At 41.9% G+C, this 24,162-nt stretch overlaps 2 protein-coding genes across 3 annotated transcripts in view; one reads left to right on the plus strand and one right to left on the minus strand.

Moving 5' to 3' along the window:
* Positions 1-15,972, plus strand: part of LOC120563933 (sodium channel protein type 4 subunit alpha B-like) — a gene marked incomplete in the record, with an annotated part of 54,190 nt that extends 38,218 nt beyond the window's left edge. For both annotated transcript variants that reach the window (XM_039808457.1, XM_039808456.1), the window contains 10 exon segments: positions 1,305-1,415; positions 5,306-5,590; positions 6,070-6,123; positions 6,483-6,614; positions 7,679-7,771; positions 11,513-11,783; positions 12,044-12,656; positions 13,884-14,028; positions 14,203-14,271; positions 15,327-15,972. In XM_039808457.1, coding sequence (XP_039664391.1) covers positions 1,305-1,415; positions 5,306-5,590; positions 6,070-6,123; positions 6,483-6,614; positions 7,679-7,771; positions 11,513-11,783; positions 12,044-12,656; positions 13,884-14,028; positions 14,203-14,271; positions 15,327-15,476 — 1,923 coding nt within the window.
* A 5,632-nt stretch (positions 15,973-21,604) lies between these two features.
* LOC120563419 (gamma-crystallin M2-like) lies at positions 21,605-24,037 on the minus strand. The gene is made up of 3 exons (XM_039807575.1): positions 23,956-24,037; positions 22,185-22,427; positions 21,605-21,925 (listed from the first exon to the last, which is right to left on the minus strand). Exons 1-3 carry the CDS (start codon positions 23,986-23,988, stop codon positions 21,647-21,649), a joined length of 555 nt encoding a protein of 184 aa, XP_039663509.1. The 5' UTR covers positions 23,989-24,037; the 3' UTR covers positions 21,605-21,646.
* Positions 24,038-24,162: the final 125 nt, after the last annotated feature.

A 24,162-nucleotide genomic window follows, 5' to 3' on the forward strand; every position in this document is an offset into this window, starting at 1 on the left:
CACACACCAGACGGCCGACGTGATGATCAGTCGGGTCCCCGAGGTCCAAAAAACTGCCTCGGGACACACTGAGGAGACACCGACTTGAGAAACGTAATACGTCTCCATAACAGCAGGCGGCGCTACTCTGTATTGTTGCCCAAGAAATGAAAACCGGCAGCTGATTGGACGAACGCCTCACATGGCTTTGTTTTCTCCAGAAATTCAAAGCCAGACTGTCATGGCGGCTCGTTGAGAATCCAATCTCATATTGGACTAAAATAGTTCACCGAAACGTGTTTCTGAAAACATTTTAAGCGAGAAATAGGCCGTGCAGTTGCTGAATCTGTCTTCATTTCATATCAACAAAGGTCAGTTTAGAAGATTTTACTCAGATTTTGAGAGACTCTAGTCACCTCAATGTGTCCCGACTGCCCCCCCACCCACCGACTGAACATGTCAGGTCGGCCAAAATGAAGACCGACAGCCCCCCAGACGGATGACGGCATGGGACACACCGAACAGATTTGAGTCACTGACCTCGCCAGACTGTCCAACGGCCGATTATTGGCTCTGTGTGTCCCGGTCTTAAAACATTGACCCCCTCACTGTGTGTTTTCATTTCAGCAAAGTTCACTAGAACATTTTGGTCGCCTAGAAATGTCTTGTTCTGACTATGAAGCTAGCTAGCTACAGCTAGAGTTGTAGAGTGGGTAACTTAAGGGAAAGTGTGCAGATTTTCTGTTCTGCTGTACATGCGGATAAATGTCTCCACAGGAGTCAGTTTCACTGTTGGTAATGTGATAGGGACGGAATAGAGCAGAGAAATCAACAGGAGCGGGTGGGAATGGGACGGAGCCGGAGATGAAATTAAAGAATGATGCTGCAGTGAGTGCGGCAAAAGATTGTGTGGCATTTCCTTTTAGAAAAGAGAACCACTTATAACTCACAATACGTTTGTTGATTGGGAATACCGTGACCCGCGGGAGTCTCGAAAAATTGTCACTGCCTAACCCCCCCAGCAGTGAGAGACAAACAGCATCAGCACAGCAGAGCAGAGGAGCTGCTCTCTCTCCCTCGGGCCATCACTGCAGCTGTGCACACACACACACACACACACACAGAGAGTTTGATAACTTTAGACAACATAGATAATATCAATGATATGGTTTCTATTTTGCTCCTTTCGGTATGCACTGTTTCTTCATTTTGTTTGCAATTGTGCGGAAAAGTGCTGGTGGTGTTTGTGACTCCAAAATACGGCCAAAATGCAAACTCCCAGCTTCAAAACGTCAGTCCGATCTTTTTACTGTGTGTCTCTGCAGGTTTCTCTGGTGTCTCAGGCAGCCGCCATGATTGGATATGCTGACCTGGAACTTGTATCCCTGAGAGCTCTGGGACCATGGAGGGCCCTGTCTCGTTTCCAGGGCCTGAAGGTGAGACAGGGGTTACTCTGCACTACGTACTCAACATGTAAACTATCGTTCAACATACTTTTGTCAAAATAAACTTTTTATATCAACATATTTGCTGACCTCGGCTTAGCGAATGCTTAAATTAATGGAAAAGTAAACAACTAGAGTAACAGTCGCAGGTGACAAAATCCCAGATTTGGTTACAGAGCTCCTTGGTTTCTGTCCGTTTGTTTATGAACATTGTTGTTACTACCCCATTGGATTGTGGGACATTTTAAGAAATCTCACAGGCTGTTTTAGCTACTAAGGGACCGTTCGGTATTTATGGAATGGACCACTGGAGGTAAATAGGGGAGGGTGATGTCTTTTTCTTTTTTCTTGAGGGGAGGGTCACCCAACTTTTGTATTCATGATAACAGCAACATTTCAAAGTGGCTTGTTTGGTGCATATTTTTCCATGTAGCACTCAGTCTGAGTCGGGTATGGCTGCAGCCTGGAGCTCTCCCGTCTCATGCCCTCCTGGCTGCTGCCTTCCCCGAGCTTTGACTTTTCAAAATAAAAGCTTGCGTCTGATCCGCTATGTCTTCGTACTTGGTGTTTTGGATGTTTTTGAACTAAACAGTACGGCAATCATGCTAATGCATACAATTACTTTTTCAGCAGATGTCTTAGTTACAACACGATGGAGCTAGCAAAGATTCTAGAGCGAATGTGATTTCTGGCGCCAATACGTACTCTTCAAATATCCTTTTGGTCCCGGTGATTTGAAATTGTGCAAACGACGGCCTTTTCAAGGCATCTGAGAAGGAAGGAGTGGTAGCATGCAAAAAGCTCCCAAATTCATGCTTGTCTGAGAAATTGAGTTTTGCATAATCTTCAGCTTTGGCAGCTTTATCTTTATGCTAAAATATACAATGACTGAGGAAGCCTAGTGACAAGTCCATAGCAACCAGTTCATGTGTTGAATTTGTTGTTACCCAGAGTGCTTTGTTGAATGGTCTCAATGTTTTATTGTTTTATTTCATGTGAATACTAGTTTACTAGATGAGTAACTTAGTATTTGAAGGAATGCAGTAATGCAGGAAGTGTGCATTTAGTTTCCATGTTTATTGTGTTTCCATAACGATGTTAGTGAGTAAATCTACTGAAATGGCCCCCCCACACCATAACAATGTTAGTGAGTAAATCTACTGAAATGGCCCCCCCCCACTATAACAATGTTTCTGAGTAAATCTACTGAAATGGCCCCCACACCATAACAATGTTTCTGAGTAAATCTACTGAAATGGCCCCCCCACCATAACAATGTAAGTGAGTAAATCTACTGAAATGGCCCCCACGCCATAACAATGTAAGTGAGTAAATCTACTGAAATGGCCCCCACACTATAACAATGTTAGTGAGTAAATCTACTGAAATGGCCCCCACACTATAACAATGTTAGTGAGTAAATCTACTGAAATGGCCCCCACACTATAACAATGTTAGTGAGTAAATCTACTGAAATGGCCCCCACACTATAACAATGTTAGTGAGTAAATCTACTGAAATGGCCCCCACACCATAACAATGTTAGTGAGTAAATCAACTGAAATGGCCCCCCACTATAACAATGTTAGTGAGTAAATCTACTGAAATGGCCCCCACACTATAACAATGTTAGTGAGTAAATCTACTGAAATGGCCCCCACACCATAACAATGTTAGTGAGTAAATCTACTGAAATGGCCCCACACTATAACAATGTTAGTGAGTAAATCTACTGAAATGGCCCCACACTATAAAATGTTAGTGAGTAAATCTACTGAAATGGCCCCCACACATAAGTAAATTAAATGCCACACATAAATGTTAGTGAGAACTACTGAAATGGCCCGCACACCATAACAATGTTAGTGAGTAAATCTACTGAAATGGCCCCCCACCATAACAATGTTAGTGAGTAAATCTAACTGAAAGGCCCCCCACCATAACAATGTTAGTGAGTAAATCTACTGAAATGGCCCCCCCACCATAACAATGTTAGTGAGTAAATCTACTGAAATGGCCCCCACACCATAAAAATGTTAGTGAGTAAATCTACTGAAATGGCCCGCACACCATAACAATGTTAGTGAGTAAATCTACTGAAATGGCCCCCCCACCATAACAATGTTAGTGACTAAATCTACTGAAATGGCCCCCACACCATAACAATGTTAGAGATTAAATCTACTGAAATGGCCCCACACCATAACAATGTTAGTGAGTAAATCTACTGAAATGGCCCCACACCATAACAATGTTAGAGAGTAAATCTACTGAAATGGCCCCCACACCATAACAATGTTAGAGAGTAAATCTACTGAAATGGCCCCCACACCATAACAATGTTTGAGAGTAAATCTACTGAAATGGCCCCCCCACCATAACAATGTTAGTGAGTAAATCTACTGAAATGGCCCCACACTATAACAATGTTAGAGAGTAAATCTACTGAAATGGCCCCCACACCATAACAATGTTAGAGAGTAAATCTACTGAAATGGCCCCACACCATAACAATGTTAGTGAGTAAATCTACTGAAATGGCCCCACACCATAACAATGTTAGAGAGTAAATCTACTGAAATGGCCCCCACACCATAACAATGTTAGAGAGTAAATCTACTGAAATGGCCCCACACCATAACAATGTTAGTGAGTAAATCTACTGAAATGGCCCCACACCATAACAATGTTAGTGAGTAAATCTACTGAAATGGCCCCCACGCCATAACAACGTTAGTGAGTAAATCTACTGAAATGGCCCCCACACCATAAAAATGTTAGTGAGTAAATCTACTGAAATTGCCACCACACCATAACAATGTTAGTGAGTAAATCTACTGAAATGGCCCCCACACCATAACAACGTTAGTGAGTAAATCTACTGAAATGGCCCCCACACCATAACAACGTTAGTGAGTAAATCTACTGAAATGGCCCCCACACCATAACAATGTTAGTGAGTAAATCTACTGAAATGGCCCCCACACCATAACAACGTTAGTGAGTAAATCTACTGAAATGGCCCCCACACCATAAAAATGTTAGTGAGTAAATCTACTGAAATTGCCACCACACCATAACAATGTTAGTGAGTAAATCTACTGAAATGGCCCCCACACCATAACAACGTTAGTGAGTAAATCTACTGAAATGGCCCCACACCATAACAACGTTAGTGAGTAAATCTACTGAAATGGCCCCACACCATAACAACGTTTAATGAGTAAATCTACTGAAATGGCCCCCACACCATAACAATGTTAGTGAGTAAATCTACTGAAATGGCCCCCACACCATAACAACGTTAGTGAGTAAATCTACTGAAATGGCCCCCACCACCATAAACAATGTTAGTGAGTAAATCTACTGAAATGGCCCCACACCATAACAACGTTAGTGAGTAAATCTACTGAAATGGCCCCACACCATAACAACGTTAGTGAGTAAATCTACTGAAATGGCCCCACACCATAACAATGTTAGTGAGTAAATCTACTGAAATGGCCCCCACACCATAACAAAATGTTAGTGAGTAAATTCCACTGAAATGGGTCTAATAACTACAACAATGTTAGTGAGTAAATCTACTGAAATGGCCCCCACCATAAGAATGTTAGTGAGTAAATCTACTGAAATGGCCCCACAACATAACAATGTTAGAGATTAAATCTACTGAAATGGCCCCACACCATAACAATGTTAGTGAGTAAATCTACTGAAAATGGCCCAACAATACATAACAATTTAGAGAGTAAATCTACTGAAATGGCCCCCACACCATAACAATGTTAGTGAGGGATAAATCTCTCTGTCTCTCTGCCTGTCTCTCTCCATGTCTCTCTCTTCATGTCTCTCTCTCTCTCTGCCTGTCTGTCTCTCAGGTGGTGGTTCAGACTCTGGTCCGGTCTGTCTCGTCTGTCTTCAGCGTGCTGCCGGTCGTCCTGGTCGTCTGGTTGATCTTCTGCGTTTGCGGAGTGGATTTTTTTGCTGGAAGGTTTTCTTTCTGTTTCAACGAGACGTCAGAGGAAATATTCACACACAACATGGTGAACAACAAGTCTGAGTGTTTCGATCTGGTGATGCAGAACTACAGCGAGGTCCGCTGGCAGAACCAGAAACTCAACTACGACAACGTGGGGAGCGGTTTCCTGTCACTGCTGCACCTGGTCAGTCACATGACACACAGGAAGTCCCTCAGTCTGATCATATGACACACAGGAAGTCACTCAGTCAGTCACATGACACACAGGAAGTCAGTCAGTCTGATCACATGACACACAGGAACACGCAGTGTTTTATTTTAAAATTTGTAATATTTTGTAAAGTAGCGCTGTGGCTGTCTCATATGTGATTACCCAACTGGCTCGTTAGGGGTTAGGTTAAGACCCCTAACCCTGGCTCATTAGGCTGTTGGTGAAGGCAAGCTGACGTTGGGTTAAGGTTAGGTTAACCCCCCTAACCCTGGCTCGTTAGGCTGTTGGTGAAGGCAAGCTGACGTTGGGTTAAGGTTAGGTTAACCCCTCTAACCCTGGCTCGTTATGCTGTTAGTGAAGGCAAGCTGACGTTGGGTTAAGGTTAGGGTTAGGTTAATGTTAAAACCCGATGATGAGTTGAAAACAACTTCTGTTTGATGTTTCTCTGCCAGGCGGCTTCAGCATTCAGTCAAGACATCGTATACTCAGCCGTGGACGCCAGCATGGTCAGTACACCTACTGTTAGCCTCACTGTTAGCTTTACTTTAGCTTCACTGTTAGCTCTACTGTTAGCTCTACTGTTAGCTTTACTGTTAGCTTCACTGTTAGCTTTACTTTAGCTTCACTGTTAGCTCTACTGTTAGCTTTACTGTTAGCTTCACTGTTAGCTTTACTTTAGCTTCACTGTTAGCTCTACTGTTAGCTTTACTTTAGCTTCACTGTTAGCTTCACTATTAGCTCTGCTGTTAGCTTTACTTTAGCTTCACTGTTAGCTCTACTGTTAGCTTAACTTTAGCTTTACTTTAGCTTCACTGTTAGCTCTACTGTTAGCTTTACTTTTAGCTTTACTGTTGTTTTTTTGTAGATGGAGTCTCAGCCCGTCTATGAGTACAACCCGTACATGCATCTGTACTTCATCTGTTTCTTCATCTTCGGCTGCTTCTTCACCTTCATCCTCTTCATCGGAGTCATCATCGACAGGCTGCAGAGAGACAAGATACGTCTTTATACACGCTGACAGACAGACAGGCACACTCAGAGACACACTGAGAGGTAGACAGACAGGCAGACACACTGAGACACACAGAGAGGTAGACAGACAGACAGACAGACAGACAGACAAACAGGTAGACAGACAGACAGGAAGACAGACAGGCAGACTGTCTTTACTATGGTGTTAACTAGTCTTTATATCTGTCTTTACTCTTTATATCTGTCTTTACTCTGGTGTTAACTAGTCTTTATTTCTGTCTTTACTCTGGTGTTAACTAGTCTTTATGTCTGTCTTTACTCTGGTGTTAACTAGTCTTTATATCTGTCTTTACTCTGGTGTTAACCTGTCTTTATTTCTGTCTTTACTCTGGTTTTAACTAGTCGTTATATCTGTCTTTACTCTGGTGTTAACTAGTCTTTATATCTGTCTTTACATTGGTGTTAACTAGTCTTTATTTCTGTCTTTACTCTAGTGTTAACTAGTCTTTATTTCTGTCATTACTCTGGTGTTTACTAGTCTTTATTTCTGTCTTTACTCTGGTGTTAACTAGTCTTTATATCTGTCTCTACTCTGGTGTTAACTAGTCTTTATTTCTGTCTTTACTCTTGTGTTAACTAGTCTTTATTTCTGTCTTTACTCTGGTGTTAACTAGTCTTTATATCTGTCTTTACTTTGGTGTTAACTAGTATTTACTCTGGTGTTAACTAATCTTTATATCTGTCTTTACTCTGGTGTTAACTAGTCTTTATTTCTGTCTTTACTCTGGTGTTAACTAGTCTTTATGTCTGTCTTTACTCTGGTGTTAACTAGTCTTTATATCTGTCGTTACTCAGGTGTTAACTAGTCTTTATTTCTGTCTTTACTCTGGTGTTAACTAGTCTTTATGTCTGTCTTTACTCTGGTGTTAACTAGTCTTTATATCTGTCTTTACTCTGGTGTTAACTAGTCTTTTGTTCTGTCTTTACTCTGGTGTTAACTAGTCTTTATTTCTGACTTTACTCTGGTGTTAACTAGTCTTTATTTCTGTCGTTACTCAGGTGTTTACTAGTCTTTATTTCTGACTTTACTCTGCAGGGATACCCATCTTCATGACAGCGGAGCAGCAGAAAGACGTGAAGAGACTTGTGATGAAACCTCAGAAACCTGTTCCCCGACCTCAGGTTGGTTCCTCAGATACTTCCTGTCTTTACAGAAAATAAAGGTCAGGCCGGGTCTTCAGGTTGGTTCCTCAGATACTTCCTGTGATTACAGGAAATAAAGGTCAGGCCGGGTCCTCAGTTTGGTTCCTCAGATACTTCCTGTGATTACAGGAAATAAAGGTCAGGCCGGGTCCTCAGTTTGGTTCCTCAGATACTTCCTGTGATTACAGGAAATAAAGGTCAGGCCGGGTCCTCAGGTTGGTTCCTCAGATACTTCCTGTGATTACAGGAAATAAAGGTCAGGCCGGGTTCTCAGTTTGGTTCCTCAGATACTTCCTGTGATTACAGGAAATAAAGGTCCGTATTTACGCAGCAGCAGCAGAGGAAATCAGTTCTGCTGACACGTTATCCATGGGGCTGCGTATCACAAATGATCTCCTGCATTGAATAGGATTCACAAGGTCCTGATTCAATTGCATTTCTGATTGGATATTAACCAGGTTAGGGAAACTTCAGTCCCAGTTCATCTGGATATAAAATAGATTCTCAGATAACTTCTGCTGTAAACTGTACAAGCAAGAAGAAACCCTCAGAAGTTTTTAATTCACCAGGTTTAAGAACTGAGCCGAAAAATTTAGTTTAAAGGACTTTTACTTCTCCATTCATGGTGAAAAGACAGATATTGAAAGTCTATATCTGGGTATTATTAAGCAATATCAGATCACTCAAACAAAGATTAGTTTTAACCGGAGGATCAATAATTTAAACTAGTCGTCCCCGTTTGACGCGCGTCATGATTCTGCATGTTTAGTTTTCATTAAATCTTAATCTGAGTTTTTTAAATTTTTTACAGGAAAATTTTAAAAGCAACAATTAAGTTACAATAAAACGGGCCTGGCTCAGTTTAAAAACTGTTTTACAACAGGTTCCTGTTTTGCAGCAACATAGAACATTGAACACAACTTCAACACATCCACACAAAACATCATTATTGACTAGACCGATACAAATAAAACAAATACGAAAACAATACATAAACAATCAGTGTGTGCAAGTATGACTATCAAGAAGAAACAGTTTATATGACGTTTTGAAATATGTGATGGATGATAATGTTCGAAAATGATGGGAATATCATTCCAAATTTTGGTGTAAATATAAAAAAGAGGATTTCTGACCATAATTTTTTATATGAGGGAACTAGAATGAGACCTTGTGAGACTGACCTAGTGAAGCGTACTGGTCTCACATTGTGTGTCGGAAGAACTGTAAGTGCTGGTGAAGAGCTATTTAAAATCTGAAAATAAAATGCAATAGCATGGCTGTTAACGTAGTTCTGGTAAGTCAGAGCGTTTGTGCGTGTAAGCACACTGCAATGATGAGACCACTTTGGAAGATTACTGTGGATCTTAAGTGCTCGGTAGTATAGTTGTGCTATTGGTTCAGTAATTTCCTTAGTGGTAAGAGACCAGATTGGAAGACAGTAGCATGAAAACCGTGTTGACAATCACTGAGCCAGTTATTAGTTTCAAGATAAGAACTTAGCTGGTTATGCAAGACCTTCTTCAGCAACTTAGACATTGCTGGAAGTATTGCAATAGGTCTGTAATTTTAAACAAGAGTGTGATCATCAGATTTAAAAATAGAAAGCCTGATACAAAGATTGGTTAAATGCAGAATAAGAGGTATGAGGCTATCAACATTAGTCTTTAAAAATAAGGTGTTTAAACCATAAATATCATGGGCATCAGAATTGCAATGCAGATGCAATATTTGTATCACCTCGTTCTGTGAGATCTCAGAAAATGAGAACTGATCAGATGTTGAGGAGAAAACCGGTGAGGACAAGGTGGGAATGGCAAAATGCAAGTTCAAGTTCATTTATTTATATAAAACATTTAAACAGCCGCTAGACAGACCAAAGTGCTTTACAGAGCTAGCATAAAAAAAATAAACCAGCAAGACAGAGCGTAAAACACATCCATCCATCCATCTTCGTCCGCTTATCCGTTGTCGGGTCGCGGGGGGAGCAGCTCCAGCAGGGGACCCCAAACTTCCCTTTCCCGAGCAACATTAACCAGCTCCGACTGGGGGATCCCGAGGCGTTCCCAGGCCAGGTTGGAGATATAATCCCTCCACCTAGTCCTGGGTCTTCCCCGAGGCCTTAAAACACATAATAAAAACAACAAGGCTAAGAGCAACCTTAAAACACTCAAATATACAAAAGGACAACTCAAATAGGAAATCAATATGCTAATGAGAATAAGTAGGTTTTTACCAACGACTTGAATATAGCGAGGTTGGGGGCTGTTCTAATCTCTAGAGGAAGGCTGTTCCACAGACGAGGCCCTGCCACCGCAAAAGCGCGCTCCCCTCTCCGCTTTAGTCTGGCACAAGGGGCTACCAGCAGAACCTGGTCGTGTGATCTAAGGCTTCTGGCCGGAGTGTATGGATAAATGCATAGCCAATTCTTTAACAGATGATACAAAATAATAATTAAATGCACTTGCAATCTTTTCTGAATCTGAGATAAGAGTACCCCGTAGGGAAATTTGAATATTAACATTCTTTTTCTTCTCATTTTCACCGGTGATGACCTTAAGGGTCTGCCATAATGTCTTTGGGTTGTTAGCAGATTGAGTAATCTGCTGTTGGAAATAGACTGCCTTAGCCTTATGCAGTTCAAAAGAACATTTATTTCTAATTTGTATAAAATTATTTTTTCTCTCAGATGTTCGTCTTAACCTATATAATTTAAGAAGAGAGGCCTTCAATTTAAGGAGTTGAAATATTTCAGAAGTTATCCAAGGTAATTTACTTTTGCTGGCAGTGGTATATTTATTCTGTATTTTCTGTAGTTTAGTATGAAATTGCATTAGAATTTGTGCTGGATCTTCGAATGACAGCTCATCACTCCAATCAGTAGCACTAAAATCAGCATTGAATTGTGGTAGTTTTGAAATTGGTATTTTTGGTACAGAGTGGGGAGCATGAGTTTTTTGGGGGATTTTAAGATTTTTGCAGACTGCATAGATGAGCGAATTATCTGAAATAGCCGCATCTATGACACCAGACATTGCATATTTTGAGGGCTGATTTGTGAAGATAAGATCCAGAATAGAGCTGCGTTTTTTGCCAATTCTTGTTGGATCCTAAATTAATTGATACAGTCCAAGTTTCATTGCGTTCAAAGATTTTGATGAGCTATCATTTCAGTCAAGGTTGATATCACCCAAAATTACAAGCTCCTTTGATGTAACAGATTTAATTATGTCAGAAAGCTGTGATAGATAAGAACTTTCACTGACATTAGGGGGCTTGTAGGTGACAATAATGGTAATTGCATGTTGAGGTGTAAAATGTACAATCAGTTTTAATGTTTCAGTTTCGGTTTCAAATTTTGATGTTAAGTGTGCATATTTCCGACTCACATAGAAGGCCACTCCGCCGCTGGTCTTGCTAATGCGGTCTTTACGATACAATTCATAATTTTCAATTGAAAGAAAAGAATTAGGAATATTGGGAGTTAACCATGATTCAGAGATTGCCATTACATGTGCTTTCGACTGCGCAAGCAAGATTTTAAACTAAAGGCTTCGGGTGTTTAAATGGCAAATTTTAAAACCTCTGGTGCTACCAAGTTAACTTAGACTTAAGCTCTATTGGATCTTGCACCCGCCATGACAGACTCTTATTTTATTTTTGGGTCTGCTGTCTTGCAGAATAAACTCTCTCTGACAGCGTCTGTTTTCCCTGTTTCAGAACCAGTTCCAGGCTCGGTTATTTGACCTGGTGACTTCGCGGTGGTTCGGTGTCTCCATGGCGACGGTGATCTGCCTGAACATGGTGGTTCTGATGATGGAGACGAATGACCAGAGCATGGAGATGGAGATCATCCTGTATTGGTTCCACTTCCTCTTCATCATCCTCTTCTTGGTTGAGTTTATTCTGAAGATCGTGGGGCTCAGACGCCACTACTTCACCGACGGCTGGAACATTCTGGACTTCGTGGTGCTCATCATGTCCATCATGGGTACGTCGCAGATAGGACTGGGTTCAAATCATTCTCCACTTAAAATGCATCGTTGTCTGTCACTATTTGTCTTTTTTGTTGCTTTTTTAATGTTGTTGACGTTTCTTTTATGTTTTTGTCATTTTCTTCTACATTTTTTATTTATTTTGAATAAAGACTTTGCTGAACAAAGCAACAAAAAAGAAGAAAAACAACAAAATGTAGAAACTAAACATGAATAACAGTATCAGCAGGAACATTCTCTCTGTCTCTCTCTTCAGGTATTTTCTTAAGCGACAACATGGGGAGATACTTCTTGCCGGTCACTCTGTTCCTTGTGCTCCGAATGCTTCGTGTCCTCCGAGTCCTCTCTATCTTCCGCTACGCTCGGGGAACCAGGAAGCTGCTTCTGTCCCTCGTGATGTCACTTCCTGCCCTGTTCAACATCGGCGTCGTCCTCGTCATCATCACCTTCTCGTCCTCCGTGTTTGGCATGTCAACTTTTGGCTTTGTGAAGCGGGAGGCCATGATAGACGACATCTTTAACTTTGAGACGTTTGTGAGCAGCGTGCTCTGCGTGTTTACAATCAGCACGTCGGCGTCCTGGGGGGATCTGCTGAGGCCCCTCCTGAACACGCCGCCAGACTGCGACCCCTTCATGGAGCACCCGGGGTTCCCAGTGATCGGTAACTGCAGCAGTCCGGCGCTCGCCATCGCCTTCTTCGTCAGCCACCTGTTCCTGTGCTTCCTGCTGCTGGTCCACCTGTACATCGCCGTCGTCATGGAGACGTTCGGCTCAGACGACGACGAGCAGCTGAGTGAGGACGACCTGCAGATGTTTCATAACACCTGGAGGGAGTTTGACCCCGAAGCCTCGCAGGTCATACAGTACAGGTGAGACTGACCTCCCTACAGGATACTAGTCAGACTGATGAGTCCACATTACTGGAAACATGCTCCGGTTCTTAAAGATATCTTTAAACCCAATCAAAAAACTTTTTCTGACATATTTTTTAGCTGTTTCTTCTTCGGGCACTTTGGTCAGTGACAGATGAAAAGTTGTAACTCAGGACTCGGATCAAATGTTGAACACTGAAACCAAAGTGTTATTAATTGTAACTTTAGTTAATAATTCTGATTTCTGAGGTTCCTGTAATGCATGAGTCAGCATGTTTTGATGTAAATGGACTGTTTTTATATAGCGCTTTTCTAGTCTAAACGACTACGCAAAGTGCTTTTACATAGTACAGGAACCATTCACCATTCACACACATTCAGACACTGTGTCCGAGGCTGCCGTACAAGGTACCACCTGCTCATCAGATAAACATTCACACACATTTACAATCTGATGGAGCAGCATCAGGGGAAGCTTGGGGTTCACCACATACCGTGCTCTCTAACTCGCTCCACCACATACCATGCTCTCTAGCTCGCTCTACCACATACCGTGCTCGCAGGTTAGGGTTATGGTTAGCCAGCTTGTAACACAGAAATAAAATGGATTCTCGATAATTTAATCCCTATAGTTTTATAGCTAACTCGACCAGCTGATTTCTCTATTGACTGTAGAAACAGGTGACATCTCTGATAGTCTCTGATAGTCTCTAATAGTCTCTAATAGTCTCTGATGGTCTCTAATAGTCTCTGAGAGTCTCTAATAGTCTCTGATGGTCTCTGATGGTCTCTAATAGTTTCTGATAGTCTCTGATGGTCTCTAATAGTCTCTGAGAGTCTCTGATTGTCTCTGATGGTCTCTAATAGTCTCTAAGAGTCTCTGATTGTCTCTGATGGTCTCTAATAGTCTCTGATGGTCTCTAATAGTCTCTAAGAGTCTCTGATAGTCTCTGATTGTCTCTGATGGTCTCTAATAGTCTCTGATGGTCTCTAATAGTCTCTGAGAGTCTCTAATAGTCTCTGATAGTCTCTGATGGTCTCTGATGGTCTCTAATAGTTTCTGATAGTCTCTGATGGTCTCTTATGGTCTCTGATAGTCTCCGATGGTCTCTGCTTATCTCTGATGGTCTCTGGTGGTCTCTTGTGGTCTCAGATGGTCTCTGATGGTGTCTAATAATCTCTAATAGTCTCTGATGGTCTCTGATGGTCTGTTGTGTTCTACAGTCAGCTGTCAGATTTCTGCGATGCTCTGCAGGATCCTCTGAGGATTCCTAAACCAAACTCCGTCAGACTGATCCACATGGATCTGCCTCTACTTCCCGGAGACAGAATCCGCTGCGTCGACGTTCTGCTGGCTCTCGCCTCACAGGTAACATTGCCTGATATTATAACATTATTCTTATTAATAATCAAAATAACTTAATTTGTGGTCAGGCACAACATACAGTAATACATAGTCAATAATCATCCCCGAGAATAAATAAATACTCCATAAAAATTTATATTTTTATGATTCTTATTGTTATATTCCATCTTTGTGTAGGTGGTCGGTGACTCAGAAAAGATGAACGCTCTCAAAGCCAAAATGGAGGAAAGATTCAACCCGTCTAAGGTTTTACACTCTCCTTTTTCTGCATGTTCTAAAGCACATTGTTGTCTTGTTAAATATTGTCATGTACTTACAGTCTGTTGATATCTAATGCATGTGTTTGTATGCCCAAGACACATTTCCTTTGGAACAATGAAGTTTATCTTATCTAGTTCTACAGACTGAATCAGCGTGATGTTGCATCACTATCCCCCACCTATCCCTGATAAAATGTCCCGCCTTTTTCTCCCTGTAATATACTTGTTGTATCTGAGGTCTCTGCTGTGTTATTCTCTGTCCTGTGTAGTTTTGCTGCATCTTTGATAAACCAAATCTAGCAATAGGAACAGCAACATGTCACCGCTGGGCGGCCTGACTGCTAGTTAGCCAAAAGTGTTGACATATGATAGCATCAAACATGCATTTCAGATGAAGGAGATGAGATCCAGATGTTCCTCAGAGACGTTAAACTCTGTTATTTGGTCGATTCTGTTCTAAGTATTGTTTTTAAAGCATTTTCAAAATGTGGTTTAACAATCTGTCCTGAAGTTAAAGGTGCAACTGCCGACTCACTTTCATGGTTTCAGGCTGATTTTCTGACTAAACGTCAGACAGAAACAGAATCTGTTTTCAGATACATCACGCTGTCTTTTTGTCTGTATCTTCAACTTAAACTTAAATTTCTCTTCAAGTCTTTTACTAGTGTCTATGTATAGTTAAGTAATTAATATTCTATTTTTGATATATTGTGTAGCCTGTTGTACTTGAATAGATATAGAATTTGCACTGGCACTATCTTGCACTATGATACCATTGCACCTTTCTGCATTTTTTCCACACCGCTCCTTTAAACATGCTACCATCTAACTTTACTGCAAGGGCACACTGATATCTTCCTTTGTATTTTTGTAGTATGTATGTGTGCGTGGTTGCCATATGTCTGTGTGCCTATGTGTTTGTGGGACACTGATCCAGGATAGAAATCTGCTGATTCCTTGTGTCTCTTCTAAATGTTCACATAACAGTCTGATCTAAGCTGATATAACTCTGAATATAAGTCTGAATATTGTTCCCTGCAGGTGTCATGTGAACCAATCAGCAGCACCCTGCAGAGGAAACAGGAAGTCGTGGCAGCCACAGTGATCCAGAAGGCCTACAGGAAGCACGTCCTGCAGGACAGAGATGCCCAGGAGACGACGGGCGAGTCTGTGGACGCTGGTGGTCACTGAGTTTCTCCTCCACGCTGCTCCTCCCACTTCCTGTCCGATGAGAACCTGATGGAGTCAATCATATGTGTGCACCAATCAGATCAGAGATGAAACAACAAGTTAAAGTTGGATTCTGTGTTCTGGTTCTGGCTGTGGAAACATTCTTAAAAAGAGAAAAAGAAACAGGAAATATTGGCTCCAGAGACCCTACTTCAGGATGTCAGTATTATTATTAAAAAGATCATCCTGAGCCCTTCATAGTTTACTTCAGGATGTCATTATTATTATTAAAAAGATTATCCTGAGCCCTTCAGAGTTTACTTCAGGATGTCAGTATTATTATTAAAAAGATTATCCTGAGCCCTTCAGAGTTTACTTCAGGATGCGGCTCACTTTGATAGAGATCCTGGAGACACAGATTAAAAATTAACCGATTGATCCGGACCATAGGCTGGCAGTTTGTGGTCAAAAACGTCGAAAAAAGCATCAAAAACTTCAAAGAAAACAAAAAAAAACATTTAACTAACTAACTAACTAGCTTTAACATCTATAGGACTTTATTCTGGAAACAACTTTTCCTGGAAGTATTACAACTTTATTCTGAAGATATTACAACTTCAATCTGAATATTTTACAACTTAAAGATATAATCAAATAACTTGTGTAAGTAACTTTGCTGGCACATTATTTTAGGTGTCTGTCAGCTAAACTTAACTGTTGATCTTTTGTTGGCTAAACTTTTAACTTTCATGAGGTTTCTGGGTGATCTTGTTTTCAGAAATGTATTTTCATTTACATTAGCATTTTAAAATACTAATGTAAGAAAAACTAACATTAGTATTAAAGACATATAAAGTTTTCATAAACACTAACATAAGCTTGTTTTACTCAGTGTTGAATATTCTTGATGATGATGATGATTGAACTCTAAATAAAGTGTAACTGAAAATGAAAGAACTTTCTGTATGATATTATAATTCATCTCCATGTTTATCTGGATCAAAAAGTGGACTAAACTTTACCTGTTGCTACTTTCTCATTCGTGAGGTCACCAGGGGGCGCTGCTCCTAAAAATGTTGAAAAAACGTTGAAAAAAGAAACAAAAAAGAAGAAATAAGCCATAACAAAGATAAAACATCAAAAAATGCACCGTATTGTTCAATTCAACTTTGCTTTATTAGCATGACGGTAGGTACAGTGTTGCGGAGCAGTAGGTCCTCCTCCTAGCAGGTGGGTCAGTTTATCAGAGTCTTTAAGGGAGCTAAAATTTAGAATTTTGTTTGTAAAAAATATCCTTTTTTTATCTGTTCAAACTATGGACAGTATTGGAGAAAGTGCATCTCTGTCTCAACCTCATCAGTCGTACAGTGACCACAGTTCCGCTGCTCTTTTGGAAGCCATGCTTTTTTGTAGCGGTCTTTCTCTATAGCGAGGCTGTGGTCATTGAACCTGTACTTGAACTGGTCTTTCTCTATAGCGAGGCTGTGGTCATTGAACCTGTACTTGAACTGGTCTTTCTCTATAGCGAGGCTGTGGTCACTGAACCTGTACTTGTACTGGTCTTTCTCTATGGCGAGGCTGTGGTCACTGAGCCTGTACTTGTACCGGCCTTTCTCTTTGGCGAGGCTGTGGTCTCTGAGCCTGTACTTGTACCTGTCTTTCTCTATGGCGAGGCTGTGGTCACTGAGCCTGTACTTGTACCGGCCTTTCTCTATGGCGAGGCTGTGGTCTCTGAGCCTGTACTTGTACCGGTCTTTCTCTACGGCGAGGCTGTGGTCTCTGAGCCTGTACTTGTACCGGTCTTTCTCTACGGTGAGGCTGTGGTCACTGAGCCTGTACTTGGTAAGAATCGGTCTCTGCTTGGTATCTCTGACGGTGGAGAGGTACTCTGCCAATTCATAATCTCTTTTTAGTGATAAGTAGCTTTCTAATTTGGATTGTGATTTTGTTTGATCATCTCAATGGTTCAGATAGTTTTTTTTACTTTGATTCATAATTTGTTTGACTTTGATCTGATTTTGGGAAGCAGTGCTGGTCTGAGATGGATGGGTTAGTGTATTAGTTAACTTCAGAACCAGCTGACAGAGGGGGCTGGTTTCAGGGCTGACCTCTTGGCTTTTGATTGCTTGAAACTTTTCTGCACTAGATTACAGATGTATCCAGAAGTTTAATGATCTTTTTTGTACATTTAAAGCCAGTGGGAATCTGCCTAATTCTGTGTTTTCCTTTGGACCCTCGAGAATATGTCTAATAAATTCTGCATTCCTGAGGCACTGAGTGTCAGGCCTAGGTAGTCGTAACACTGTGAATGCTCTAGAACCGTGTTTCCTAGAGTGAAAAGGTGTCAGGTTGCCTGGGATTTGGCTTTTTTTTTTGGAAGATTACAATCTTGGTTTTTGCCAAAGTAACTGTCAGGGCCCAGTTCTGACAGAAGGTCTCTAGCAGATCCAGGTGCTGCTGTAGCTGTAACTCATTAATATAGATATTGAACAGGGTAGGACTCAAGCTACAGCCCTGTCTCACCCCACGCCCCTGAGTGAAGTATTCTGTTCTGCTGTTATTAATTTTCACATCGCATTTGTTGTCCATATATATGGATTTGATTATATCATACATTTTACCCCCTACACCGCTTTGTAAAGTTTCATAGAATAATCCATCATGCCAAATTGAGTCAAATGCTTTCATAAATCAACAAAACAAGTGAAGATTTTACTTTTGTTTGCTTGAATAACATAACATGTGGTCAGTGGTACGATGTTTTGGCAAGAAGCCAATCTGACCTTTACTCAGGAAATTGTGTTCGGTAAGGAAGGCCTGTAGACGGACGTTTAGAATACAGCAGAAAACCTTCCCCAGGTTACTGTTCACACAGATGCCTCGGTAGTTATTGGGGTCGAATTTGTCTCCACTCTTAAAGATAGGGGATATAAGCCCCCTGTTCCAGACCTCAGGAAAGCAGCCAGCTTGAAGAACGAGATTGAACAGCTTTAAAAGGGCCTTTTCCAGCTCAGGGCTGCGGTGTTTCAGCATTTTAGTCCTGATGCTGTCAGGTCCACATGCTTATTTTGGTTTTAGTTTATGGAGTGTGTGTGTTAATTCCTCTTGGGTGATTTCATAGTCAAGTGGGTTTTGACTGTCTTTTATGATTTTTTCAAGCAAGTGTTACCCTGAAAATCCAGAGTTCTTGCAAGAGCACAATTTGAATTACCTCAGCGAGTCACTCTGGCATTGAGTAATGATGCTCATTAACTATGCCCTTGTAGCCGAGCTGCACCAATCACATCAGTGCATCTGATATAGGCGGGCCAGAGGCGAGCTAAACAGATGACGAATCTACCAGTTAGCTCCTCTGGTAGCTAAGAGTTTAATGTAATATCACCATCTGATTGTTAATTTTTAATTCCAAGCCTTTAGTTTCCTGCTTGGGTTGTTTCCCTGTCAATTTATTTATGTTCTGCCATATTTTTTTACTGTTACCTAGCGTTTTCTATAATTTGAATAAAAAAGTTTGCTTTGGCCTTACGTAATTCGGACGTCACTTTATTTCTGGCTCCTGTAAAGTTAAGTCTGTCTATATGAAGTCCAGATTTAATAACTTTTCTGAGTAACTTATCCCTATGCTTCATCAGCTTTAAACAGGCAGGGTTGAGCCAGGGGAGATAATGTGACGATGTTATTCTTAACATACATGAGAACCCCCCCACCCCTCCCCTGACTCCTATCTTTCCTAAAAGTTTTGTATTCTGGTAGTGACACAGCAGCTTCAGGTGAGGAGCTGGTAAGCCACGTTTCAGATAAACCCATAAAATCAACGTTAGAATTACATAACAAATGTTCAATCTGTTCACATTTTGGCACCAAGCTGCGAACATTTAAATGACCCCCTAACAGCTCCCCCTTTTTATACACTGGATCCCAAACAGTCCTAGCCTGAATAAGTGTCCTGAATAATTTGAATAATTTATGTTTTCTGAGTACTGGGTTATGAATCTTACATGTACTAGTGTGTGGAAACTGTCCTTTTGTTCTGGGCGTTATGGTGGTGACCTCCTGTTGCATCGCTGGTTCCCAGCTCAGATCTGCTGGGTGGCCCGCAGTCGAGCCGCCGCTGGACAGGCACGGCGCCGCCCTCCCGCCAGTGCAGACCGAGGGCAGCGGCACGGAGGCGAAAACAGTGTCGGGTGGCAGCAGACGACCCTCAGCCCCCCGCTGCCGCAACACCGGCCCACGGCTCAATGCTGACGCGCTGGGTAGTATCTCTGTCTCGCCGATGGAAGCTAGGCTCAGCCCCACTGTTGTAATATGGGGTGGTGGAAACAGGTGTTCACTAGGCCCCCGCTGTTGTAATATGGGGTGGTGGAAACAGGTGTTCACTAGGCCCCCGCTGTTGTAATATGGGGTGGTGGAAACAGGTGTTGACTAGGTTCCTGCTGTTGTAATATGGGGTGGTGAAAACAAGTGCTTTCTAGGCTCCTGCTGTTGCATAGCTGGTTCTTGGCTCGGTACAGCTGCCTAAACCTGCCGGCATTCAGATGGAGGTGGACAGGTTCAGCGTCTCTGCCCCTGTAGTTGTTGCAGACGGGCAGCAACTGGAAACCCGGCTCTGTGACATGAGCCCTCAGCCCAACAGCTCTGTAGGATGAAATGCTGCAACTCACCATGGCAGCCATGGCAGCTGGGTGGGGTAAGTTGCCAAAGGCAGCACACCTGCTGCTGGAAACACTATGGTGATGGTAGGAATTAACAGACCGATGTTGGCCACAGGAGCCCAGGGCCATATGAGAAATGACCACAGCTGTTGGATGGTCGCAGCTACTGGCCACATCGGCCCCAACCGCAGCTGCATTAGCCAGTGAGAGTGGGCCAACTGAGCCTGTTGCGAGGCTAAGTTTGTCTGGAAGCTAATGTTCAGGGGATGAGGGCCAGGGTTAATCTCCATGTCACCTGCCAGTAATACCATAAATGCCAGATGTAAAAGTCTCACAGTTTTACTTGCTGGGTTGATGTTTCCTTGTAGCGTGGATGGCACTTTGGGTCGCCCGTTGTTAAGGAAGGTAGAGTACAGGAGACACTGACTTCCGTATGACGGAGCACAGGCTTTGTATTCAGTGGATAAACGCTGCCAAGTGGTTAATAAAAACAGACATATGATAAAAACAGCCTTAGGTATCCAACTAGAAAATGGAAATGCTTTTTTGATGGCTTTAATCGAGTTAGACAGCACACATGGGGCACCTACCGAACCGTGCGTGTGCTCGGCTGCCATCTTTTCCCTGTCCGTTTTGATGGAGGATGTGTGTGTGTGTGTGTCTCTGTGTGTGTGTGTCTGTGTGTGTCTCTGTGTGTGTGTGTGTGTGTGTGTGTGTGTGTGTGTGTGTCCAGTTAGCTCCTCTGGTAGCTAAGTGTATGGGGCTCTGGATAAATCACCCTGTGTATTGTTGTGATTGGTCGTAGTGTTATCCAATTGCGTGCGATGAGATTTTCATAAGCATGCTTGGTGCCGCCCCTCGTGTTGGGCCATTTTCATTACTCAATGATCTGGATTTCCAGGCTAAGGAAGTACAACTTTTGTGTAAAAACTTGTTGGCCAATTGTAAGATTATTTAATGGGACTGTGTTGTAAAGGTTTTCAAAGTAATTCCTCCACGTTTCTCCATCTTTCAGAGGTGTGACTTGGTTTGGTTTTGGGTTTAGGTTATTACATTTTTCCCAAAACTGATTCTGGCTTATTTCTTATTTCTTCTTTGGTTTCATTATAGTGTGTTTGTTTTTCTTCTGAATCATGTGTTTATATTTTTTAAGTTTGCTGCAGTAGTTTTCTCTCATTTCTGGGTTGGTTGGTTGGCGGTGTTTTTGGTTGGACATTTTTCATCATTGGTTGGGTTTAGGATTACCCCTCAAGAGAATTGCTTTGAGGGTCTCTCTCTCTCTCTTTCTCTCTTTCTGTCTCTCTCTTTCCAATAGAAAGAGACAGGATGAATGGGGAAAACTGTGGTAATCGTAGCCTATATGTGTGTGTGTGTGTCTCCGTGTGTTTTCCTGATACCGAATAATGACAGTAATTTGCAGGCTGTGACTTTAAATATCAGTTTTCTCTTTCCTGAGGAAATAAAATCACCTTTAGATTAACAGACGAGACAGTAAAGTGTGTTAGGTCAAAGATAGCTTTATTGATATGGTGTCAGAGTTTAGTAGTAGTCGTCCCTGATGCGCCTCATGCTCATCCACCTCATGCCGCTCATGCCCATGTTGCTGAAGTTCCTGTACTCTCCGGGCCTCATGTACATCATCCTGCCTCTGTACTGGGGCTGCTCGTACATCAGCCAGTGGCCGTCCATCACATGGCAGGACATGCAGTTGGACATGCGGTAACGGTCCATGACGTTGTCACAGTCCTCCATCAGCTCGTGCATCTGGCCTCCGAAGTTCTCCCTCTCGTAGATCCTCATCCTGTAGGAGCCACGGTGCTGAAAAACATCCACAAACAGTCATCAGTCGTCAGCCGGTATTTCCTAATATTACTTTAGGAAGTGATTAAATGTCAATAATGATCCAAAATGTTCTTTTAATCAAATGATTTATGGTCACTATTAATCTCAGAGCTGGTTGGCTTGGTTCCAGGTTTAAACCTCTTTATATCAGCATTTAGTGAAACATCAACATAGATACTGAACGGGTTTGGTCCAATGCAAGCGTTGTGTGTGCGGTGATGGTTTGTGTGGTTACCATGGGGATCATGCGGCAGGACCTGATGCAGTCGCTCATTCCCATCATGCTCTGGTAGTCGGAGTACTCGCCCCTCTTCAGGAAGTACTGGTTGCCCATGAAGTTGGTGCGGTCGTAGACCATGAAGCAGCCTCTTTCCACCCTGCAGGAGTGACACCTGCTCAGGTAGGAGGACATGTCAGCGCAGTCGCTGCTGCACTCGTAGGAACGACCCTGGAAGTTCCTGTCCTCGTAGAAGACGACCTGAACACAGTTAGAGAGAACGTCATCACAGGAGGAGATTCATCACAGTTAGAGAGAACGTCATCACAGGAGGAGATTCATCACAGTTAGAGAGAACGTCATCACAGGAGGAGATTCAAACACAGAGAGAACGTCATCACAGGAGGAGATTCATCACAGTTAGAGAGAATGTCATCACAGGAGGAGTTTCAAACATAGTTAGAGAGAATGTCATCACAGGAGGAGTTTCAAACACAGTTAGAGAGAACGTCATCACAGGAGGAGTTTCAAACACAGTTAGAGAGAACGTCATCACAGGAGGAGTTTCAAACACAGTTAGAGAGAACGTCATCACAGGAGGAGTTTCAAACATAGTTAGAGAGAACGTCAGAAGAAGTCTCAGAGGTCTGACTGTCAGGGCACTGAACTATGACCCATTTTTTGTCTTCTGACATGCTCCACTTTGCTTTTATTTTGACACTTTTACAATTACTTCCGGGTTGCCTGTCTTGATGTTACCCTCATGTCTTTCTTCAAAACGAAAAAATGAATTTTTAAAATAAATTACTGTATTAAATTTGTTTTTTTCTTTTGGAAGCAAAAAACCAACAGACCTCGGGATTTAGTCAAAAATCCAAAAACCCATGTGACTTCCATTTTTGGTATCAAACGGTATAAGGATCTACACATGGCCTTCTCATTCTTCAATCCAAAAGGAATAACGATAAAAGGAATTTCTAATCACAAATGGATTACATATTATTCAGTACCGATATTACCGATATAATATACTGATATATTCGATACCCTGGTCTTTTTGGTTTTCTTGTTTTTTTAAATTCTGAGAACAAAAACTTAAAAGCTATGTATAAAAAGCTGTTTGTAGAATAGAGAGTTGTGCCCATCCTGGGCACTGCGTTTTAACCCAAACCTAACCCTAAACTAAGTAACTTGCCATGTAACCCACTAATAAAGCCATCAGGTTAAACCTATAAGCCGTTCATAAAGAGTTATAAGAGTGACTTCTGAAAGAGAAACAGTCAGTTTGTAGAGAATAGTGTTTTCTCACCCTGCCCTGTCTCATCAACTTGCTTCTTATAATTTCATGTGAATGTAAGCTAATGTTATTTTATACAGTATATCTGTATAATCTTGTGTAAGTCGATAAACTAAGCATGTTGCCCACTAAATAAAGTCATCACTTGAAACCTATAAACCCTTTATAAAGCGTTACTATCCTGTCCCGTGGCTCCTTAATCTCTTTTTAACCATCATACCTTTATTCCTTGCTTCCTTCCCTTTATTAATAACCAACCCAGGTTTTTAAAGGAGGTTTTTAAGTGTCCTATGACATTAATGACCTCCTTGTTTCCAATGCCGGACACTGCATTTTAACCCAAAACTATCTTTGGGATAGTTTACCCACTAGTAAAGCCATCAGGTAAAACCTATAAGCCGTTTTATTAGAGCTATAAGAGTTATGAGAGTATAAAGAGTGACTTTTGAGAGAGAAACAGTCAGTTTGTAGAGAATAGTTTGCTTGTCTCACCCTGCCCATCATGTTCATGCTGCTGGAAGTCATGTTGTCTCTCTGCTCGTTCAGCCGGATGCTGCTGATGTTCAGTCTGTCAGCGGTGGATGTGTTGTTACCTGTGGACCAGCTGCTGCTCTTTATAGCACCTGAGCAGCTGAAGCCTTTTGTCCAAAAGCCTGAGCCAGCATCGCGTCATAAAAGAGACGCTCGGTGTTCGGCATT

The sequence above is a fragment of the Perca fluviatilis genome, chromosome 8 (genome assembly GCF_010015445.1).
Source record: "Perca fluviatilis chromosome 8, GENO_Pfluv_1.0, whole genome shotgun sequence".
Lineage (NCBI taxonomy): Eukaryota > Metazoa > Chordata > Actinopteri > Perciformes > Percidae > Perca > Perca fluviatilis.

What these genes read in the sequence shown, in the direction of transcription:
- LOC120563419 (XM_039807575.1), bottom strand. Translation starts at nt 23,988, where the DNA reads ATGACTTCCAGCAGCATGAACATGATGGGCAGG. An exon ending in GCATGAACATGATGGGCAGG is followed by an intron (nt 22,428 to 23,955) that starts GTGAGACAAGCA and finishes AACTGTGTTCAG; the next exon opens with GTCGTCTTCTACGAGGACAG. An exon ending in CCTGCCGCATGATCCCCATG is followed by an intron (nt 21,926 to 22,184) that starts GTAACCACACAA and finishes GATGTTTTTCAG; the next exon opens with CACCGTGGCTCCTACAGGAT.